Source organism: Excalfactoria chinensis, chromosome 6, assembly GCF_039878825.1.
Source record: "Excalfactoria chinensis isolate bCotChi1 chromosome 6, bCotChi1.hap2, whole genome shotgun sequence".
NCBI classification, from domain to species: Eukaryota; Metazoa; Chordata; class Aves; order Galliformes; family Phasianidae; genus Excalfactoria; species Excalfactoria chinensis.
In genome coordinates, this window is record NC_092830.1 from 28,074,900 (window position 1) to 28,091,577 (window position 16,678).

Below are 16,678 nucleotides of genomic sequence, written 5' to 3' on the forward strand. Positions count from 1 at the left end.
GGGAACCAGTGCTGTAACTTAGGAGGGGGAAAAAAAGGCAAATTTATTGCATTCTGGTTGTGAATACAAGGTTTGTTGTTGTTTTTTTTGGCATGTGCAAAATGTTTGGGAATTCCACGGGATGAAACTACCTTTTCATTTTTATGAAGAATAAGTTTAGATTGATTATAGAAAGTTGAGTGGACAAAGTAATCTGAGATCATCAGTCTATATTTGTGTTAGATGGAATTGTCCTATGTTGCACAATGAGAAAGCGTCTCTAGTCTCATGCATAACATTTCTTTCATCTGTCAAGAACAGTTAAGACTTAAAGGGATTTTATTCTCCTGTGGGAAGTATCTGGCATGCAGATTTCAATTTTGTGAATGTAATTTGTGAAGAAATATGACACCAATTAGTACTTGTATGGGAAATATTAAGTCATGGTCTGAACCAGTGATTGAGCACCAGTGAAGGGCAAGGCCAGCCCTAGCAGCACCAGTGGAAGTAATTCACTTGTGCAACTAGAAGCCAGGTTCCACCCTTCCCTAACCTCATTTATTGGCTGGCTGCCATAAAGGAAGTCATCTCTACTCAGAGATCACTTCCTTTGGAGTATTTGGTGAGCCCTGATCCTTGGAAAAGGGTAAGCAATTCTTTTTATTTAGCAGACTGTGACCTTTATCTTTCTTGGGTAATTGAAGACTGGTTTAAAGCAGCTATATCTGCTATCACCTGTCTCTACAGTACTGCACTTAGAAAACGTAATTTTTGAGACACTTGAATTAGAGTAATGCATCAACTCGAGGAAAAAAAAAAAAAAAAGGCACCTACCATTGTGCCACAGTTTCAACAAGAGTGCAAGACAAATGCTTCACTCTAATGGAAAAATCTATTGTTTAGTGTGGTCCATAGCCTGGCTTATATGCTTTGACAGTCCAACTATTTATGTACCCAACAGCATGTGGCTTACTGTGGTTAGTGAACTTTAACAAGTGGCAAGTGAGATCTAGATTCCCAGGGGACAAGTAGACATAGCTGCCTCTAAACTCAATGGGAACCTAGAGACCACCAGGAGTCTGAACAGAGAGACCTTAAAATGTGGGGAAACAATGAACCTGTGCAATAAGTACTTACTTGAAAAAACAAAAACAAAAACACCTTATTCCCTTGCAGTGTTTGTACAAAGCACTTCCATTTTGTTTCTGTATAATTTGAAGTTTCCCTTCCCAATTAGTAAAGTTCTCCAGAACTCCTTTGGGTCTGCACCTGCAAACACACGGACTTGCATACTAGCCTTTGAATGGCTTGTTGCTTGCTTGTGAATACAAAACAGATTTGTATTCCTATCAGAAAAGAAAACTATACATCATAAAGTACCTAAGAAATAATCTGAGCCATCATCAGCAAAAACATCTGCTCTCATTATTCATCTCAGCAAATGAGCTCTGAACACTTTGAGGAAAGGATTGAAAAGGATTACAGGCCAAATTACAGGATGACAAAATGGGAACAGTATCAGAATATGCTTCAGAGCTGAAGGTCATAAAAACCTTTTGGAGGCATTTCTTAGGTAGTTGCACTGAAAGCAATGCCATTTTCTACTAGAATCCCCCTGAAGGGTGGGGGAAGTAGTAAGCCAAAGACCAGTAAGAAATATACTTTGATGGTCCTGGTGGGAGCAGGGAAGATACTTCTCCATTAAAAAAAAACAGCTGGCTGCAGATGGCAAATAATTCCACTCTCTTCAAAGGTTACTCTTTGGGCCCCACAGGATGCCAGTGAAGTTGCAGGATTCCCACTGAAAATGACATTTCTTCTTGTCCAATTTGAAGGGTTGTAAGAGAGCTGTCAGGGCTCCTTTTCTTTGTGGTCAGAGACATGCCATTTTTACAGGTGGAAAAAAAGAGATGGATAACTAGAAAGGGAGTAAATAGATAGCTGTGTACAGTAAGCTGCTGAGTGTTGGAAGGGAGCTGGGACAGATGTGAACTTGGTAGTTCATGGACTGGCTTCCTTTCAAATTTGAGATGGAGTAAAAGAAAAGGGGTATAAATTAGAAAAATGAGGAAGGATTTGTCAGAGCAGTTTATCTATCTCCATCTTTTTTGAGTGGGGGGTGGAAATTGCAGAGGAAAGGCACTTGGAAAAATGAAAACATGATTGCTAAGGATGCTGAGCAGCAGAAGGTTTAAGAATATGGGTGACCTGGTGGATTGAAGCCTATAGGAATACAAGAGGAAGATAATGCTGATACGTGCAGTAATGGAAAAAATTAGTCATTTACAATTTCAGGGGAAAATACAGGAGCAATGCTAAATTTCCTCTGCCATCAGATAGAGTAGCAGGCACCCAGAGATGCTGAGCATTTTATCATGGCTCAGTGGCTGAGATTTGTGAGCTTATAGCACCTTCTGCCCTTATACTCACAAAGCTCATACCTGCAGGTGTGTACATCTGCTCTTGGGCCACTGACACGCTTTATGAACAGATACAGTGGTGTTCTACATAGGACTAATTATCTTTGCCTCTGGAACGTGAGATAATAAAGTGGGATTTATGTCAAGATTTCTGTTCTGCACAGTGTTTTAGTCACAGTCACGGTGTTCCCACTCCTGGGCAGAATCTTTTGGGTCTTGCAGGTAGATACAATTTTCCTGTTCATCAAAATCTATTCCAGCTTTATACAGGCAAGAACATGCCTGAGTTGCTCAACTCCAGTGCCAGAATTATGAAGCTGGGCAGCAGGATAATCTAAAATCATAAAGGCTAATGAAATTCTGCTCTTTCTGGGTTTACCACCCAATCCTATCTTCAAGAGTTTGCTCAGATTTTTGGAAACCTCATAAACTTTTTGTCATGAGGCTACTCCAGTGCAGTTTGGCAGGAACCATCCCCTAAATCCTCCTGCTGTCTTTCAGTGTCCATGAAGTAGAACAGAATCCTTGTTCTCTCTCACAGAAGTCATTATACAAATTTAACTATACCAAGGGATACCATATGAGCTTCTACTCCTTAGTTACACATTCAAAGCTGGTTTCTAGGTTTCTATGATAAACAAAGAACCAAAAAAAACCAAACAAACAAAAACAAAAAAACAAAAACAAAAAAACCACCACCAACAACAAAAAAAACCAAAGAGGATATTGAACATATCATAGTCATTGTTTAGATCTTTGTTAATCTGCTATGTTTGTACCATATTTATTTCAGTTGGAAATCCCATATACACAAACAAATGCAGACGTATGCATCTCTGAGAAGCAGACACAGTACCTGCTCTAGGTCTTCTGCTGTTCTTTTATTTTCCCCGGTGGCATCTTGATATGGCAAAATGAAGAGTTCAGCAGATGTGGGCAGGCCAGGGAGCACTGCGACCAGAATATGCTTGCTTGAAATACCTGTTGCCTGATACATAGACAATTAATGGACAGATAAACAGCAGGGATGGCATCGAATGCTGACAACTTCTTTGTGAAAGCACTGCAGTTCTTACAGAAATGTTGTTATCTACATCTTGTACTGCTAAGAGAATCTTGTAAAAATCCAGTGCAAATAAAAAGTTAGGGATTAATAATTTTACTGTGTTCTGCAGTAAAATATACAAAGTCCTAGGGCAAGAGTGATCATCACACATCCTGAATGGAGCTCCTAAGTCTGATGTATGACTTATTTTATCTGAATGTAACTGTTTCAAACTTGTCTGCCTACTCTAAGCTGATCCCTGAGTTTTTTTTTATGTGGTAAAGAAGTAGCCTGTCAAAAGGTGAGGTATGTGGGCTGAGTTGCACTCTAAAGGTCTGGTTATTCAAAACAGAGCTAAAATCCTTGTAGAGACTTGGAAAGAAAAGAACGTGAATCAGATTTGAATCCCCAGGTCAAATTCTTATAGCTCACATTCTAGGTTAGTTCCACAAGTTAATGAAGAATTTATTTACATATTAAATGTTGTATTAATGTGCAGTTATTTTTTGTGTGTATTGTTGGCTGAAAATCTTAAAAGTTTAGACCCAAACAAACTCTTCTTCAACACAAAATTAGCCAAAATTCAGAAAACAAATACTCCACAGGCATCACTGCCAGGGTCATCTCTGTGTATGGGTTTCAGCTGCTGTTACCAGGACACTGCAGAGTACATTGTAGAGTTCTCCAGAAAATGAATTTGTTGGCTTTCAGAAAGTTCTATAGGCCAAAGGAGGAGAAACAGAGTTTGCTGAATCTTCCTCCATTGCCTTTTTATGTTGTTGGTTGTCCAACCTGTCATTTAAATGCTGTTGGTTTCTTTTTTTTTTTTTTTTTGTTTGTTTGTTTGTTTGTTTTTTGTATGTTTTTTGGTTTGGGGGGGGTGGAGAGGTACCCTCACATAAGGGCAGACCAGAGTAGCTGGGTGCAACTCAGAGATGCCAGCAGACAGGACATGAAATGCTCTGACGTTAATTAAACCTAAGACTTGTGAAGTGATTCAGGAGCCGAGACTTGGAGCAGCTGCTCCCTGCAGGATACAATGGGCAAAGGATGGGATAACAACTGAACTGTGATTGAAGTTCTCCATCACCTCCACATGTGACTGCTGACAGCAGAGGGAATACTGTGTAGAACTATGAGAAAGGAAGACTTCCCTTTCACCACACAGAAAATAAAAAGAGACAACCCAGAAGCTTTCATTACTCCTGTTTTTTAGTGGGGGTTTAGAAGAATAATGATAACAACATAAAGGTTTCATATATTCTTTCCAAGTACTCTATGAAGCTAGGGCTTGTATTATTTGTGTCTGCCTAACAGGTTGTTTTAAGATGTCAAGAAAAAGACACAGCGTTGCCAGTTAATGGAAAGTCTTTATTTTCTGAAGCTGGGAATTATTATTATTATTATTTTTAGCCAGAAGCTTTTGTCTGATGTACTCAGTTCATTCTTGTCTTCACCAAAAGTAGAAGACTGAACCAAAAAAAATCAGTGATGTGCGGAATAATTACGATTGTAATACAAAACAGGATATTCTGTGATAATGTGAAATTATCCTTACATACAGAGAAGACCAGATTCGAGTAGAGAACTATAATTTCTTATGCAGAATTTTTATCCAAGTCTGCAGGACTCCTTAATAAGGATGTAATACTTAAGTAAAAGTTCATAAAAATTCTATAGCACAGCTATAATTACCTATTGAATTATTTAGTTATTCAACTTATTTTTATACCGTGTATTTAATTACGATAGAAATTGAAGTTAAAACCAATAGATTCTATAGGAACTTCTAACAAAGGCTTATTTAAGGTGAATCATTTAGCTATATAAAGGGGATAATTAGCTATCAGGTTTTTTTCTTATGCAAACAATAAAAAGAGTGTTTTCACTGCTCTGCTTTTGGAATATACCCTTGACTGACTGGGGTTTTATAAACCTTGTTTTTTATTTCATGGCTTGATTTTCTTTTATTGAGTTGTTTATATTTTGAAAATTCATCCTGAAGATAAATGGAACCTTGAGTGCTTGATACAGACATAAATAAGTCAAAAGGACAAGCTACAGAAAACTGTGGGATGGTTTTGGTGTTTTTTTTGTGTTCTTTTTTTTTTTTGCTTTCCTTCTCTCCATGTGTCTTGTCAGGAAATTAAGAAGAATCCCTCAGTGAGCATTCAGACTTTTTTGCTTTTTTAAAAAAATGATATTTCTCCAATTTTGAGTAGAAAATAAGGTTGTGGATGTTATTAGCAAAGCTTAACTGTTTTTATTTGTGACTCCATCTATGCAAAAAGGCTGGAAAGACATTAATCAGCTGGACACAAATGTGTTTTGATCGGTTCCTTCTGCTGTTTTTCTGCTGAGCTGAGAAACCACCACACACACACCTGTCCCTTCTAACATACGTTTCTCTGCCTCTTGGTTTGAAACCCAAATCTTCAGACAAACAGGATTTTTATGACATTCTGTTTCACAGCAAGAGAAGGATCTTCAGAGCTTCTCCATGGTGTTGATGGGAGAAATGGCACCCAATCTTGACCCATGAAAATCATGCTATATGAAAAATATCATAAGGTTTGTACTCAGGTGCTTCTTGAAAATTAGTTTCTCTTTGGTCTCCTAAGTTTCCTACAGCATATTTGTAATTCCATTAGAATAGTATTGCTTTCCACTGCTGTGTAAGTAAAGCAGTAAAGGAGAAATTGCAATGCAACAGAAAAGACATTTGTAAAGCTAGGGACACACACAGGTAATTTGTTTTCCAGATGCCCTTTTCTCCAAAATATTCCATTGAAAAGAATAAACTGAAGTCTGACTCTGAGCACTAGATTGTCATAGGATGGGATCATTTCACCTGTATAAAATTTAGGATTCCAGACTCAAACACTTGTCTATCCTCCTTTTATAGTTGCAAGGGACAGAGAGGCACCTTGAAAGAACAATTTATTCAGCCCTAATGTAGGCAGATAGCAGAAACTGAGCCACTGTAAGACAGTTTATGCACATTTCTTACCTCCACCAGAGCTCTCTTGACAACACGGCTGATGTCCCTTCTCCACTCTGGGATATCTGGATTGTAATCATCCAGATTTGGGGAGAATGATAACCGCAAGGACCGGAATTGCTCTGCAGATACAATGATAAAGTGGTAAGACATCTGAAAATGTCTTAGTGCTGAATGAGCACAACTTAGTGAAACCTGCTGCAGTCTGTGTTTTGCTTTTCTTAATCAATCTGCAAGTGATGCATACACTGTCAGAGAATCCAGCAGTAAATCTGCGTGATTCACTGCTCAAGTGTCACTAAACTGAAAAAGGTCCTTACTTTAATAGGTGAATAGCATTGGAAGGGGAGCTGTGTGGAGAATGTAAATGCTACCTTCTTCTTGATTTCTGAAAAAGACAAACTCTGCAAAGGAAGCTGTGATTATATTCTCATAGACATGTTTCAAGCACTTGAAATCTTAACTGGACAGCCTTGCGGAAAAAAATGCTTCTTAATCTTTGTTTTTGCTAACAGAGATGCTCTTACTGATCACCTTCACTACATGCTTAGGGAATTCCCAGTGCTTCCTGAACTGCTTCCATACTACATGGCATTTGTTTGTTGTAACTGCTTCTGAGCCCTGAATACAATATCAGAGCAGTGTGGATTTCTGTGCAGGACTGTACCATGCTGCACTGACTTGTTTTTTGAGCCAGGCAGCTTCTGTGTGAGTAAAGAGGCCTCTGCTGGCCAAGAAGAGGAAACTTCAGCTTACAAAACAGCCTAATTTTTTAGTAATTGTGTTGAACTAACATATAGTGTTGGACAGATTTGACACAGAGGGTTCTGGGAAGAAAATCAATGCTCTGCATTTGTCTCAGTCTGGACTAATGTCAGTCAGAGGCATTATGCTAAACTGATATCACTGGAAGTGAGCTTACAACCTTGCTCAAAGTATCCTGGAATTAAGACCTTACATTGCTGCCTGTATCTTTAGCTCTTGATTATGGAGAATCTTACACAAAACAAAGGAAGAAGGGCTCACCATACACAGCGATGGTCTTTGTGTCCTGAAGAATAGTGTTTCCTGCTGAAACCTGAACAGTGATGGTATTCATCCCTTCCACAGAAAATGTAAAAGTGATGCTCCCTTCCAAAGTGATCAGTGGCTGCAAATACATCAGAAAAAGAGAAAAGAAGTTAATTTGGCTGTAGAAGACAGACAAAGATGAGTTTGTCTCTTTGGCCTATTGGGATGGTTTTGGGAATTGATTCCAGCTTAGGAACTTAGGAAGGATCATGTGGCATGGAAGCCAATTTTCTGGAGATGGCTCAGAGTGCCTAAAATTTCCCAAAAAGATGGTTACTAAGGGGCTGCTTTTCCAGTAGCTGTCTCCAGGTGGCTTTCTACTGAGCATGCTGTCTGTTTGGAACCCCATGATAAAGAGTCTTTGCTGCACTCTCCAGAGCGGTGCAGATCCCAATAGGAACGCCCACCAGACTCATTATTCCAATGTCATGCTCCTTTCCCAGATCTAGCTGTGGTTTAGTTTAAGGTATTTAAGGAGGTTGTGGCAGAACAAGAAGGCAAATTGACATTTCTCAGTTGCACTCCTGTGTTATCTCTAGACATGGAGATGCCGTTTTTGGAAAAGGATGGGTTTTAAAGAGAACACAGATCCCCTCAGCTTGATCTGCTGTGCAAACCAGTTAGTTAATCAGTGAGCTGTGCTCCCCCTTTCAACAGTCTCTGCCTTAACTTCTGTTTTTGCTTATTAATGAACTCTGGATGAGATCTTCAAAGCATGTAGTATTAAGTCAAACTCTGTTCCCATTGTAGTCTGTAGTAAAATTCTCACTTCAGTGAGAACAGAGTTAGACCAACTCTGATCACTTACGAGCTTAGAAGATCAGAGAGAAGGTTAAAAGGTGAGAATCACAGCCTGTAAGTACCTCAAGGGAGAGACGATTTCTGATACAACAGAGTCCTTTAATCTACACACAAAGACATAACAAGATCCAGCAGCTTGAAACCAGAGCTAGATAAATTCAGACCACAAACACAGGGCATATGTTTAACACTCATGATAATTAGCTCTGGGGAAAAAGCTGGGAGAGAGGGTAAGAAACAAGCAGTGATTTTTCCATCATCTGAGGGATAAAGCACCAAAAAATTCAAATTCTACTTTAATCACAAAGAGGTAAATAAAGCAGGAAGTGTTGATGCAATCCTCTGACGTGCATTATACAGAAGAAAAATGTGGTTGAAGGCCCATCTCAGCTCTACAAAAGCCACGAGAATCTGTCCCCTTAGAGATTAATAAGGGTGTCTGGGTACTGCTGCCACAAAGGTATGCACAGCAACAGTTGCAATGCCAGTGCAGATTACTCACTCTCTGCAAGCACAGAGGCGGCAGAATGGGTTGTATGCTATTTTCTGCTTTTGTTATTGCTTTTATAGTGAGTGGAAAAGCATGCTAGAAGCTCTTTGGGACCTTGGTTCTATACATTGCCTACCTTGGATGAAAATACTGGTACAAAACTATTAACAATTTGCATGAAATAGCGCTAAATCTGCAGCTAAGTCACAGCAGTAATCAAAAATGGTTCCCATGTTTCAATGTTGGTACATCAAAGATCCAAGAATTAGTGCCTCTTCTGACTTGCAGTTTTCTTGTGTGGGGGGCTATTTAGAAGCATTTTCAAACCCTTCTCTTCCTCCTTTCCCAGTCAGAATTCCTCCTTGATTGTTTGATATCCATAGAGAATACAAACCTCTGTGTTGTTCCCAAACCACCAGACATAAGTAAGTGTTCCCACTTGACTTGGCCACAGTACTGCTGTGGCATTGACCTCCTTGTTCTTTGTGGTGACAAATGGAAGAGATAAATGAACATGTTCCAAGGGACCTGCAGAAAGAGAAACAAGGTTTAAGTCCTACTTCCCTGTGAAACACCAACTTGGGATAGAGGGGACTTGAGGGGAGACTCACTGGTTTGAGGAAATATATTGTCCTAAATCGGCATGGGGCATGATGTTTATCATCTCTGTACTGGAGCTAAAATATTGGGTTCTTTATTGCATGGATGTCAGATATCTAGGAACATTATATGCCACTTAAACAATAGGACAGAGCCCAGAAATGTGAACAGGATCTTCAGTAGTAAGACATGACATAAGAACGTGCAGGACAAATGGCTTCTGTTGACATGGAGCATCTCTACTGATGCAAACTGTTAGGTTTTGGTGAATTTCAGTAATACTGTATCTATTTATACTGGATGAAATTCTGTCTGAACACAGTTATTCACTGACTGCTTTCATTTTATGTTACCTTATACTCCCTCTTTTCCTCAATAAACTATTTTATTTTTTAGTATAAACAAAACATAATTCATTTGACAAGTGACATTATGCCCAGGGTTATGCATTTCTCATCTTCTGGAGACAGATGGGCCTTTGTTATTGCATCTTGTCCTCTAGATTATTTTTTAAAACGTGTTCTGACTGTTTGCTTAGAGAACAAAGTAATTGTCCTAAAACTGACAGAGAGGGAAAAAAAAGGAAAGACTTCCCAGGTGACATGGGGACATGGGCTTCTAAAACAAGCAAAATCCTACATCTGCAAGCTTCTAAGTAAGTGATGAGGAGACCACAGCCTGAGAGGGTCGACTGCTTTGTCCATGTGGCATTGAGATGCTTTGCTAAAGGATCTTTTATATCTCAGGAGAGGATTTTACTGAAAACATCACATGCATGTATCATCACTTACTTAGACCCTGGTTTTCCAACCTGGAAAAACGTTGAACATTTTAGAGCAAGCATCCTATGACCCTGCCTCACACACATACGGAGAGGCATGGAAAAATTCACCCAAACCAGACTGTATAAGCAATGCCAGTATAAATGACAACCACTCTTTCTGATTCAAGTGCAGATTTCCTTGTAGTATAGACACAGTCCCCATTAAGAGTCACCTACAACAGAACTAACCAGAGATTGGTATGGACCAAATTGTGGCTCATTTTTCCTTCAATAATCAGCAGTCAATGCCCCTTTTATAAATTCTTGAGAAGCCAGAATTTCATCCTTCTGATTTTAATGGAATTTCCCTTCTAAGGCACATTTCTGTGACCTGCAAGACGCTAAGAACTGAGAAATGGCAGCTTCCCAAGCTGAATATTTTGCAGCTCTGATATCCTTTGGGACATTTGCCAAATGCCAAGTACCACCAGCACAGACCTCTAAAGGAATACATTTCCTCACACCTGATGTGGAGACAGTAGTGACAATGACACCCGTCTAAAATCTAGTTCATTCCAATATAACTAAACAGTTGCTCTAAATACAACTTAAAAGACCACACACTGCAGAGGACACCCAGCACCTCCTCAGACCTATGCCATGTGCTGGCTTAGAAAGAATATTAAAGAATGGCTCAAACAAGCCAATTCTGCCTCAGCATTTCTCTGCAAATAGCTGATGGGTCAAAGTGTCTGAAATGCTGAACTATTATCTGACCAGCAGGTGGGGATAGCTCATTTTGGATGGGCTCTTAACTGCTAGGAGACTGCATCCTTCCAAGTAAGTTTGTAGAGACTTCTTTCAATGAATATACCTTATACAATGTACAGTCCATGAGCCAGCAGTCTGTGCATGCAGCCTGGAAGGCCAACTGTGTTCTGGGCTGCATTAAAAAAGGGGTGGCCAGCAGGGAAAAGGTGATGATTGTCCCCCTCTACTCAGCTCTTGTGAGGCCCCATCTGCAGTACTGCGTACAGGCAGTACAGAAAGGATGTGGAGCTCTTAGAGTGGGTCCAGAGGAAGGCCACTAAGATGATCAGAGGGCTGGAGCACCTATCCTATGAGGAATGGTTGAGGGAACCGGGCTTTTTTAGCTTAGTGAAGGCTCTGGGGAGACTTCATTGCAGCCTTCCAGAACTTGAAGGGAGCACATAAACAGGAGGGGGAATGGCTGTTTACAAGGGTGGATAATGGTAGTACAAGAGGGAATGGTCTTAAACTGAGACGGGAGGTTTAGGTTAGATTCACTCAGAAGGTGGTGACGCACTGCAACAGGTTGCCAAAGGAGGCTGTGGATGCCCCATCCCTGGAAGCGTTCAAGGCCAGGCTGGATGTGGCTGTGGGCAGCCTGGTCTGGTGGTTAGCAACCCTGCACATAGCAGGGGGACTGAAACTAACGTGATCATTGTGGTTCTTTTCAACCCAGGCCATTCTATGATTGTATGATTCTATGACAGAGTGGTTATTGTGTGAGTTCATTACTGTGCAGATAGTCTGAGTGGATGCAAAGGTCCCCATAGGCCTTTGTTGTCAAACAGCAAAGGATTACCAACCCTGTTCACAGAAGGCTGTCAGAACCTCTTGCAAAATATCAACCACCACTGCTCCATTTGTTTACAGTGACTGTTACATAGACTGGGGAAAATAATAATAAAAGAAAAAGCTGACCACAGCTGCTGTTGAGGTGACTTTCATAACCTACAGCAGAAGGAGGAGGATTGCTGCATCCTGCAGCTCCCCTGCTAAGCACCCAAGCACAAGCAGGAAGGCAAACTGCTATGTGACTCCAGAACCTCCCCTCTGCAGACAAGGGCACCCTCCACTGGACCAAACCTGTGCTTCCTCAGTTGCTGAAGAAATTATGTGAAAACATATAAACATCTATTCTGAGCAGTGTTGCTTTTCTATCATACACCAATTCTCAAAATATTGTAACAAAACCAAGCAACCAACAAAAAAAAAACACAACAAAACAGTAGCTATCTAAGAGCTGAGACCTTACTTTGCCTCTCCAGTGCCTCAAAGCAGAAGTAATACAGGATAAGTATACAAATAAGAAACCAAAGCTTGATAACAATCTGATTTATCAACAGAGTTCTTTTTTTTTTGCAAGATAGATAGGAGTTTTTCAAACACACGGCACTGCTGAAGGACTGTGTGACATAAAAGTTTATGGCAGACCAGCATCAGGTAAGGGAATCATAAGTGGTACATTACGCTCATTAACCTCAGGCCTTTTGCAAGGAAGAATTTCAGGGAGGTATTTGTTCCTGTCCCCATCACGCTCCCACATACACCTCCTGTCTCCCACACCTACAATTCCTACTTGGTCTCATCTGTTGATACGACTACACCACTAGAGATCTGCCATCTCCCCCTAAAGAAAGATGCAGCTGATTTCACACTAAGTGAAGTAACTCCAAAACCAGAGTTACAGAATGTGGAATGTGCTGAACTATCTAGGCAACATGTGGAATTACTTTGGTAGAAGCTAAGCAGTATTTCTAAAAGCTTAACAAATAAAAATAACTAGGCTTTTACATTTTTTTTTCCTCCAGTAATTCAGTCACATAGATACACAGCCTGAAATACAAGTAATTAACAAAAGCCCCCCAAAAATAACAAAATAAACAAACTAAAGAAAATAACCACGCCATGTAAAACAAATTATGGCCCCAAACAAAATCCATCCGAGGTACTACAAAATGTCAATAACAGTTAAACCCTTTGGGTTCACAGGCACGTGCAAGAATAAAGATGAAAGAACACATTAGTGGTTTTATACAAGGACTGAGACATTTCATGTGTAAATCAGAGAGAGCCGACATATAAAAAGGTTGAAAAGAATAGCAAAAGAGCAATGTGAAGATAACATTTTTTTCTTGTTATACTCTTTTAACACCAGGATTTTGGTTCCTATGACAACAGAAAGACTGAAATGCACAAGTTTCCATCCCAAATGTGGCTGCATTTCATTAAAGGGCAAAACCTTGTACAAAGCAAAAGTCAAGGTTTTTAAAAGTGATTAAGATGTCTTTATTTTTCTGGTGCTGTAAACTCACTAATGACAGTGCAATTCAGAAAGGGAAAGATACTACCCTGAAGTGTCTCAGATTGCACTACCCAAAGTTAGAGGTTAAACGTGGTTCAAAAAACAGACTGCTATTCCTCATGTCTCCTCCCATTCTGGAGTCCTCTGTCAGAGGTCAAACACTCACAGTCTCCCATCACTCCCACATGCATAGTCCAAACATCATCTCTCAGAGCAAGTGATATTTTTTTCTAGGAATGGCAGAGGCTAACAATGAGTATGAACATACATACATGTTACGTGCAGGTAGAGGACAGCATTGTCAGATCCCAGGCTGTTTTCCACCAGCACGGTCACTCGGAATATGCCCACGTTCTGGTAGGTGTGTTTGATTCCATCTTCTGTTGAGCTGAGATTGGCATATGAAACAGCGGTGCCGTCACCAAAATCCACCTGAATGAGGGATCTTTGGAGGTCTCCCTGTGGTGACAGAAAAAAGAAAGGGTCAGAATAGGCTTGTTTTGTTATTTTCCTTTAAGAGACTTCCTGGAAGATCAGTCTACAGCCTCTGATGTCAGCAGGAGCCCTGATGGGAGCTACAGAAAACTGCAAGAGACTGAATCAGTGGAGTGATGCAGACCATCCAGAGCATATTCACATTTCTGATGTTAGCAAAGGAAAGGTGGTCACTTCATCAACTTACACAGCAGGCACTGGAGAGAAAGTGATCCTTCCTCACGTTAACTCAGCTGCATTATCAAAGATTAAATATTATTGAAGGTGTATACTGTAGCCTTGCTTTCCTATACATAAGGAAAGATAGGGATTATTTGCAAACACTAGCTCCTTTCCCCGGGTTTCCTTATCATGAAGAGCAGCGTTGTAGTGGGAGTGACACTCAGCGAGCACTAAGGCTGTGGGTAACTGTTTGCCTCAGGAGTCTTTGGAACAACCCACATTATGCATTTTGCATTTTAAATCATAAAAAGTAGATAGACAAAATAGTGCAAGAAGGAACTTTGAGAAGTCCTCAGGAAAGGGTCAACCCTATCAAAGCAGCAGGGTGTTAAAAGAACCTCTTCAGCCTCGCATGAGAACAGCCGCTTACAGGAGCTTACAACTTGTTCAGTGGCCTAACTCAAAGTGAGCTGGATTTGTATTTATCTCAGAATAGCTACCGACACCACTGACACTAAGTGGGACCCTTTGTGACTGCCTCAGAAGAGGAGGGCTAATGAATTGACAAGGCTGATTAAACTCTTCTCCTGCTTAGAGATAATCCTATCAGGGTGGGTTTGTAGCGCAACTCAGACTGCCACTGTGACCTTAGTCTCCTGAGCTGTTAATCTAGCAGGTTTCAGAGCTGTTACAATAAATTACAATAAGTAAATAAATAAAATCCACAGCTGGGGGGAAAAAAGTTTTATAGTAAAGCCAAGGATTTCAGAGATCTGTGTTATTCATGCCAGACTCTTGTTCAATGCAAACCAAACCTATATCAGGTTTTAATCTTCTGCTCCCGAAGCTGAATTCCAGCCTATTACATGTGGTTTTGTCAAATGTCAGAGCCACGTGGTCCTAAAAGACATTTAAAACCCAAAAGAGGAGGGTGAAGTCATTTCCTCATCCTGTTCCATAGACAGAAAGCAAGTTTCTGATTTTTTGTTTGCAAGCTAATTTAACAGCAACTGCATACAGTCTCAACTGTATACCAAAAAATAACCACAAAAAAAACAGAAAACAACACACAAAAACTGAAAGATAATCCACACCTTTTACATGCAAGATTTTCTGATATCACAAGGCAGTGATATGCCTCTGTTAAGGGCAGCTTCTCATCACCGAATACAGCCTACGTTGCCTTGGATAGTAACCGCAGCTGCCACATATCCCCTGCCTTTCAGATTAGACGCAGGGTCTTGTCTCAGTTTAAAGCACTCTTTCTCCTTTTGGGAGTGTCCCTCGGAGGCTCTGTGTGATGCCTACATGGGGTATGTTCCAGCTCCCTGTTGTTCCCTGTTTTACTTTGGTTTCCTTCTTGTGCTACCACCCTGAGATAGAAACAGTCCTCTGGATGCCCAGCTGGAAGGAAAGGTACCCTGTAAATGGTTGGCATCATGCAGGTTTTCACATCAGAAAGGGAAATGTGTGAGTATGAGAGAACTGGAGCAGAATCATTCACAATCCCCACGTTCCCTCAGTCTTTTTATCACTTGTTGTGAAGTCAGAAATGGTGGAAGCATGGTCGAGTGGGATGTGGGGGCAGCAGAGCTCTACTTCAGGATAGCAAGAGAGATAAAATGTTCCAGACACTCTGTAGAGTTTAAAGCGGTACTCATTACACTGTCCTGGCACCTTGCTGGAAGCTCAGCTGCTTCCAAAGGGATGAGACAAAAATAACTGCATTGCTCTGTTCTGGGGTATCCCAGATTGAATGTGCGGAGAGAAAGGCATCCCCTGACAAAAGCATGTACCTGGATCTTCCGAGAGATACCCCATGCCATTCTTCTCTCTCCAAGTCCTGAAGGTGCAGACAGTTAAGTCCCTAAGTGGCACAAGTTATATGAAAGAGGATCTGTAAAGTTACAAATAAGATGAAATCACAGCAACATAAAAGTGAGAAAAGGCCTCTAAAATCACCAAATCCAACCATCAACCCATCATCACTATGCCTACGAAAACATGCCCCTCAGCGCCGTATCTATTGCTGTTCTGTGGTATTCTGACTTGAAGCCCTGTTTGCCAGAGCCAACAGGCACCAAATGGGATATGCCTCCAAAGGCAAAGGTGAGCATACATCAGTTTTCTGAAAGACCCTTGAAAGCTCTTCCAGTTTCTCTATGCCCATCATTGCTAGGGTTTTACACGTTCAAAACTTATTCAGCAAAGCCATACTGCTGGGACAAAAGCAGTCTGCATGATTAAAACCCACACTGCCATAGTGACCTGCTGGCTTTATCATATCTGAATATATTTGAGGTCATGCAGTTGAGATATATTTCAGGACAAGGTATCTTCCTCTGCATATTTGAAGTAGCAGAGAAGATGAAAAGTGCGATAGCACATTAGAACAGCCCTGTTTCAGCAAGAGTCAAAATTCACGCTCTAACAAACGTTTCTTCTCATCTTCATTTTTCTCTATAGCCATGAAGCCTATAGTGTCTACAGGTGCTGCCAGGGAAGGGAGCCATTTCCAACATCTGCAGGATTTAGATTTCAAATTTTCTTCCAAATGCCCCAGGGAGAAAAGATGCTGACAGAGACAACTGAAAATCTAATTGGGGAAGAACTTGAGCTGCTGTTCCCACAGCCTCTTTCATTTGTCTTAGCTTTAGCTGTTTTGTTTCAAAGCCCTTTGAACTGGAAAAGCACTTTCCATTCAGTAAGATCCAGACCATAACTCTTCTCTGAAAATGC

General features: G+C 40.6%; 1 protein-coding gene across 3 annotated transcripts in view; it reads right to left on the reverse strand.

Moving 5' to 3' along the window:
- Nucleotides 1-16,678, reverse strand: part of LOC140253836 (VPS10 domain-containing receptor SorCS1-like) — a 271,593-nt gene that overhangs the window by 15,781 nt on the left and 239,134 nt on the right. For all 3 annotated transcript variants that reach the window (XM_072339820.1, XM_072339819.1, XM_072339821.1), the window contains exons 19-23: nucleotides 13,555-13,741; nucleotides 9,202-9,335; nucleotides 7,472-7,595; nucleotides 6,455-6,567; nucleotides 3,256-3,387 (exon numbers count right to left, since the gene is read on the reverse strand). In XM_072339820.1, the coding sequence (XP_072195921.1) occupies nucleotides 3,256-3,387; nucleotides 6,455-6,567; nucleotides 7,472-7,595; nucleotides 9,202-9,335; nucleotides 13,555-13,741 (690 nt within the window). The remainder of the gene's footprint in view (nucleotides 1-3,255; nucleotides 3,388-6,454; nucleotides 6,568-7,471; nucleotides 7,596-9,201; nucleotides 9,336-13,554; nucleotides 13,742-16,678) is intronic.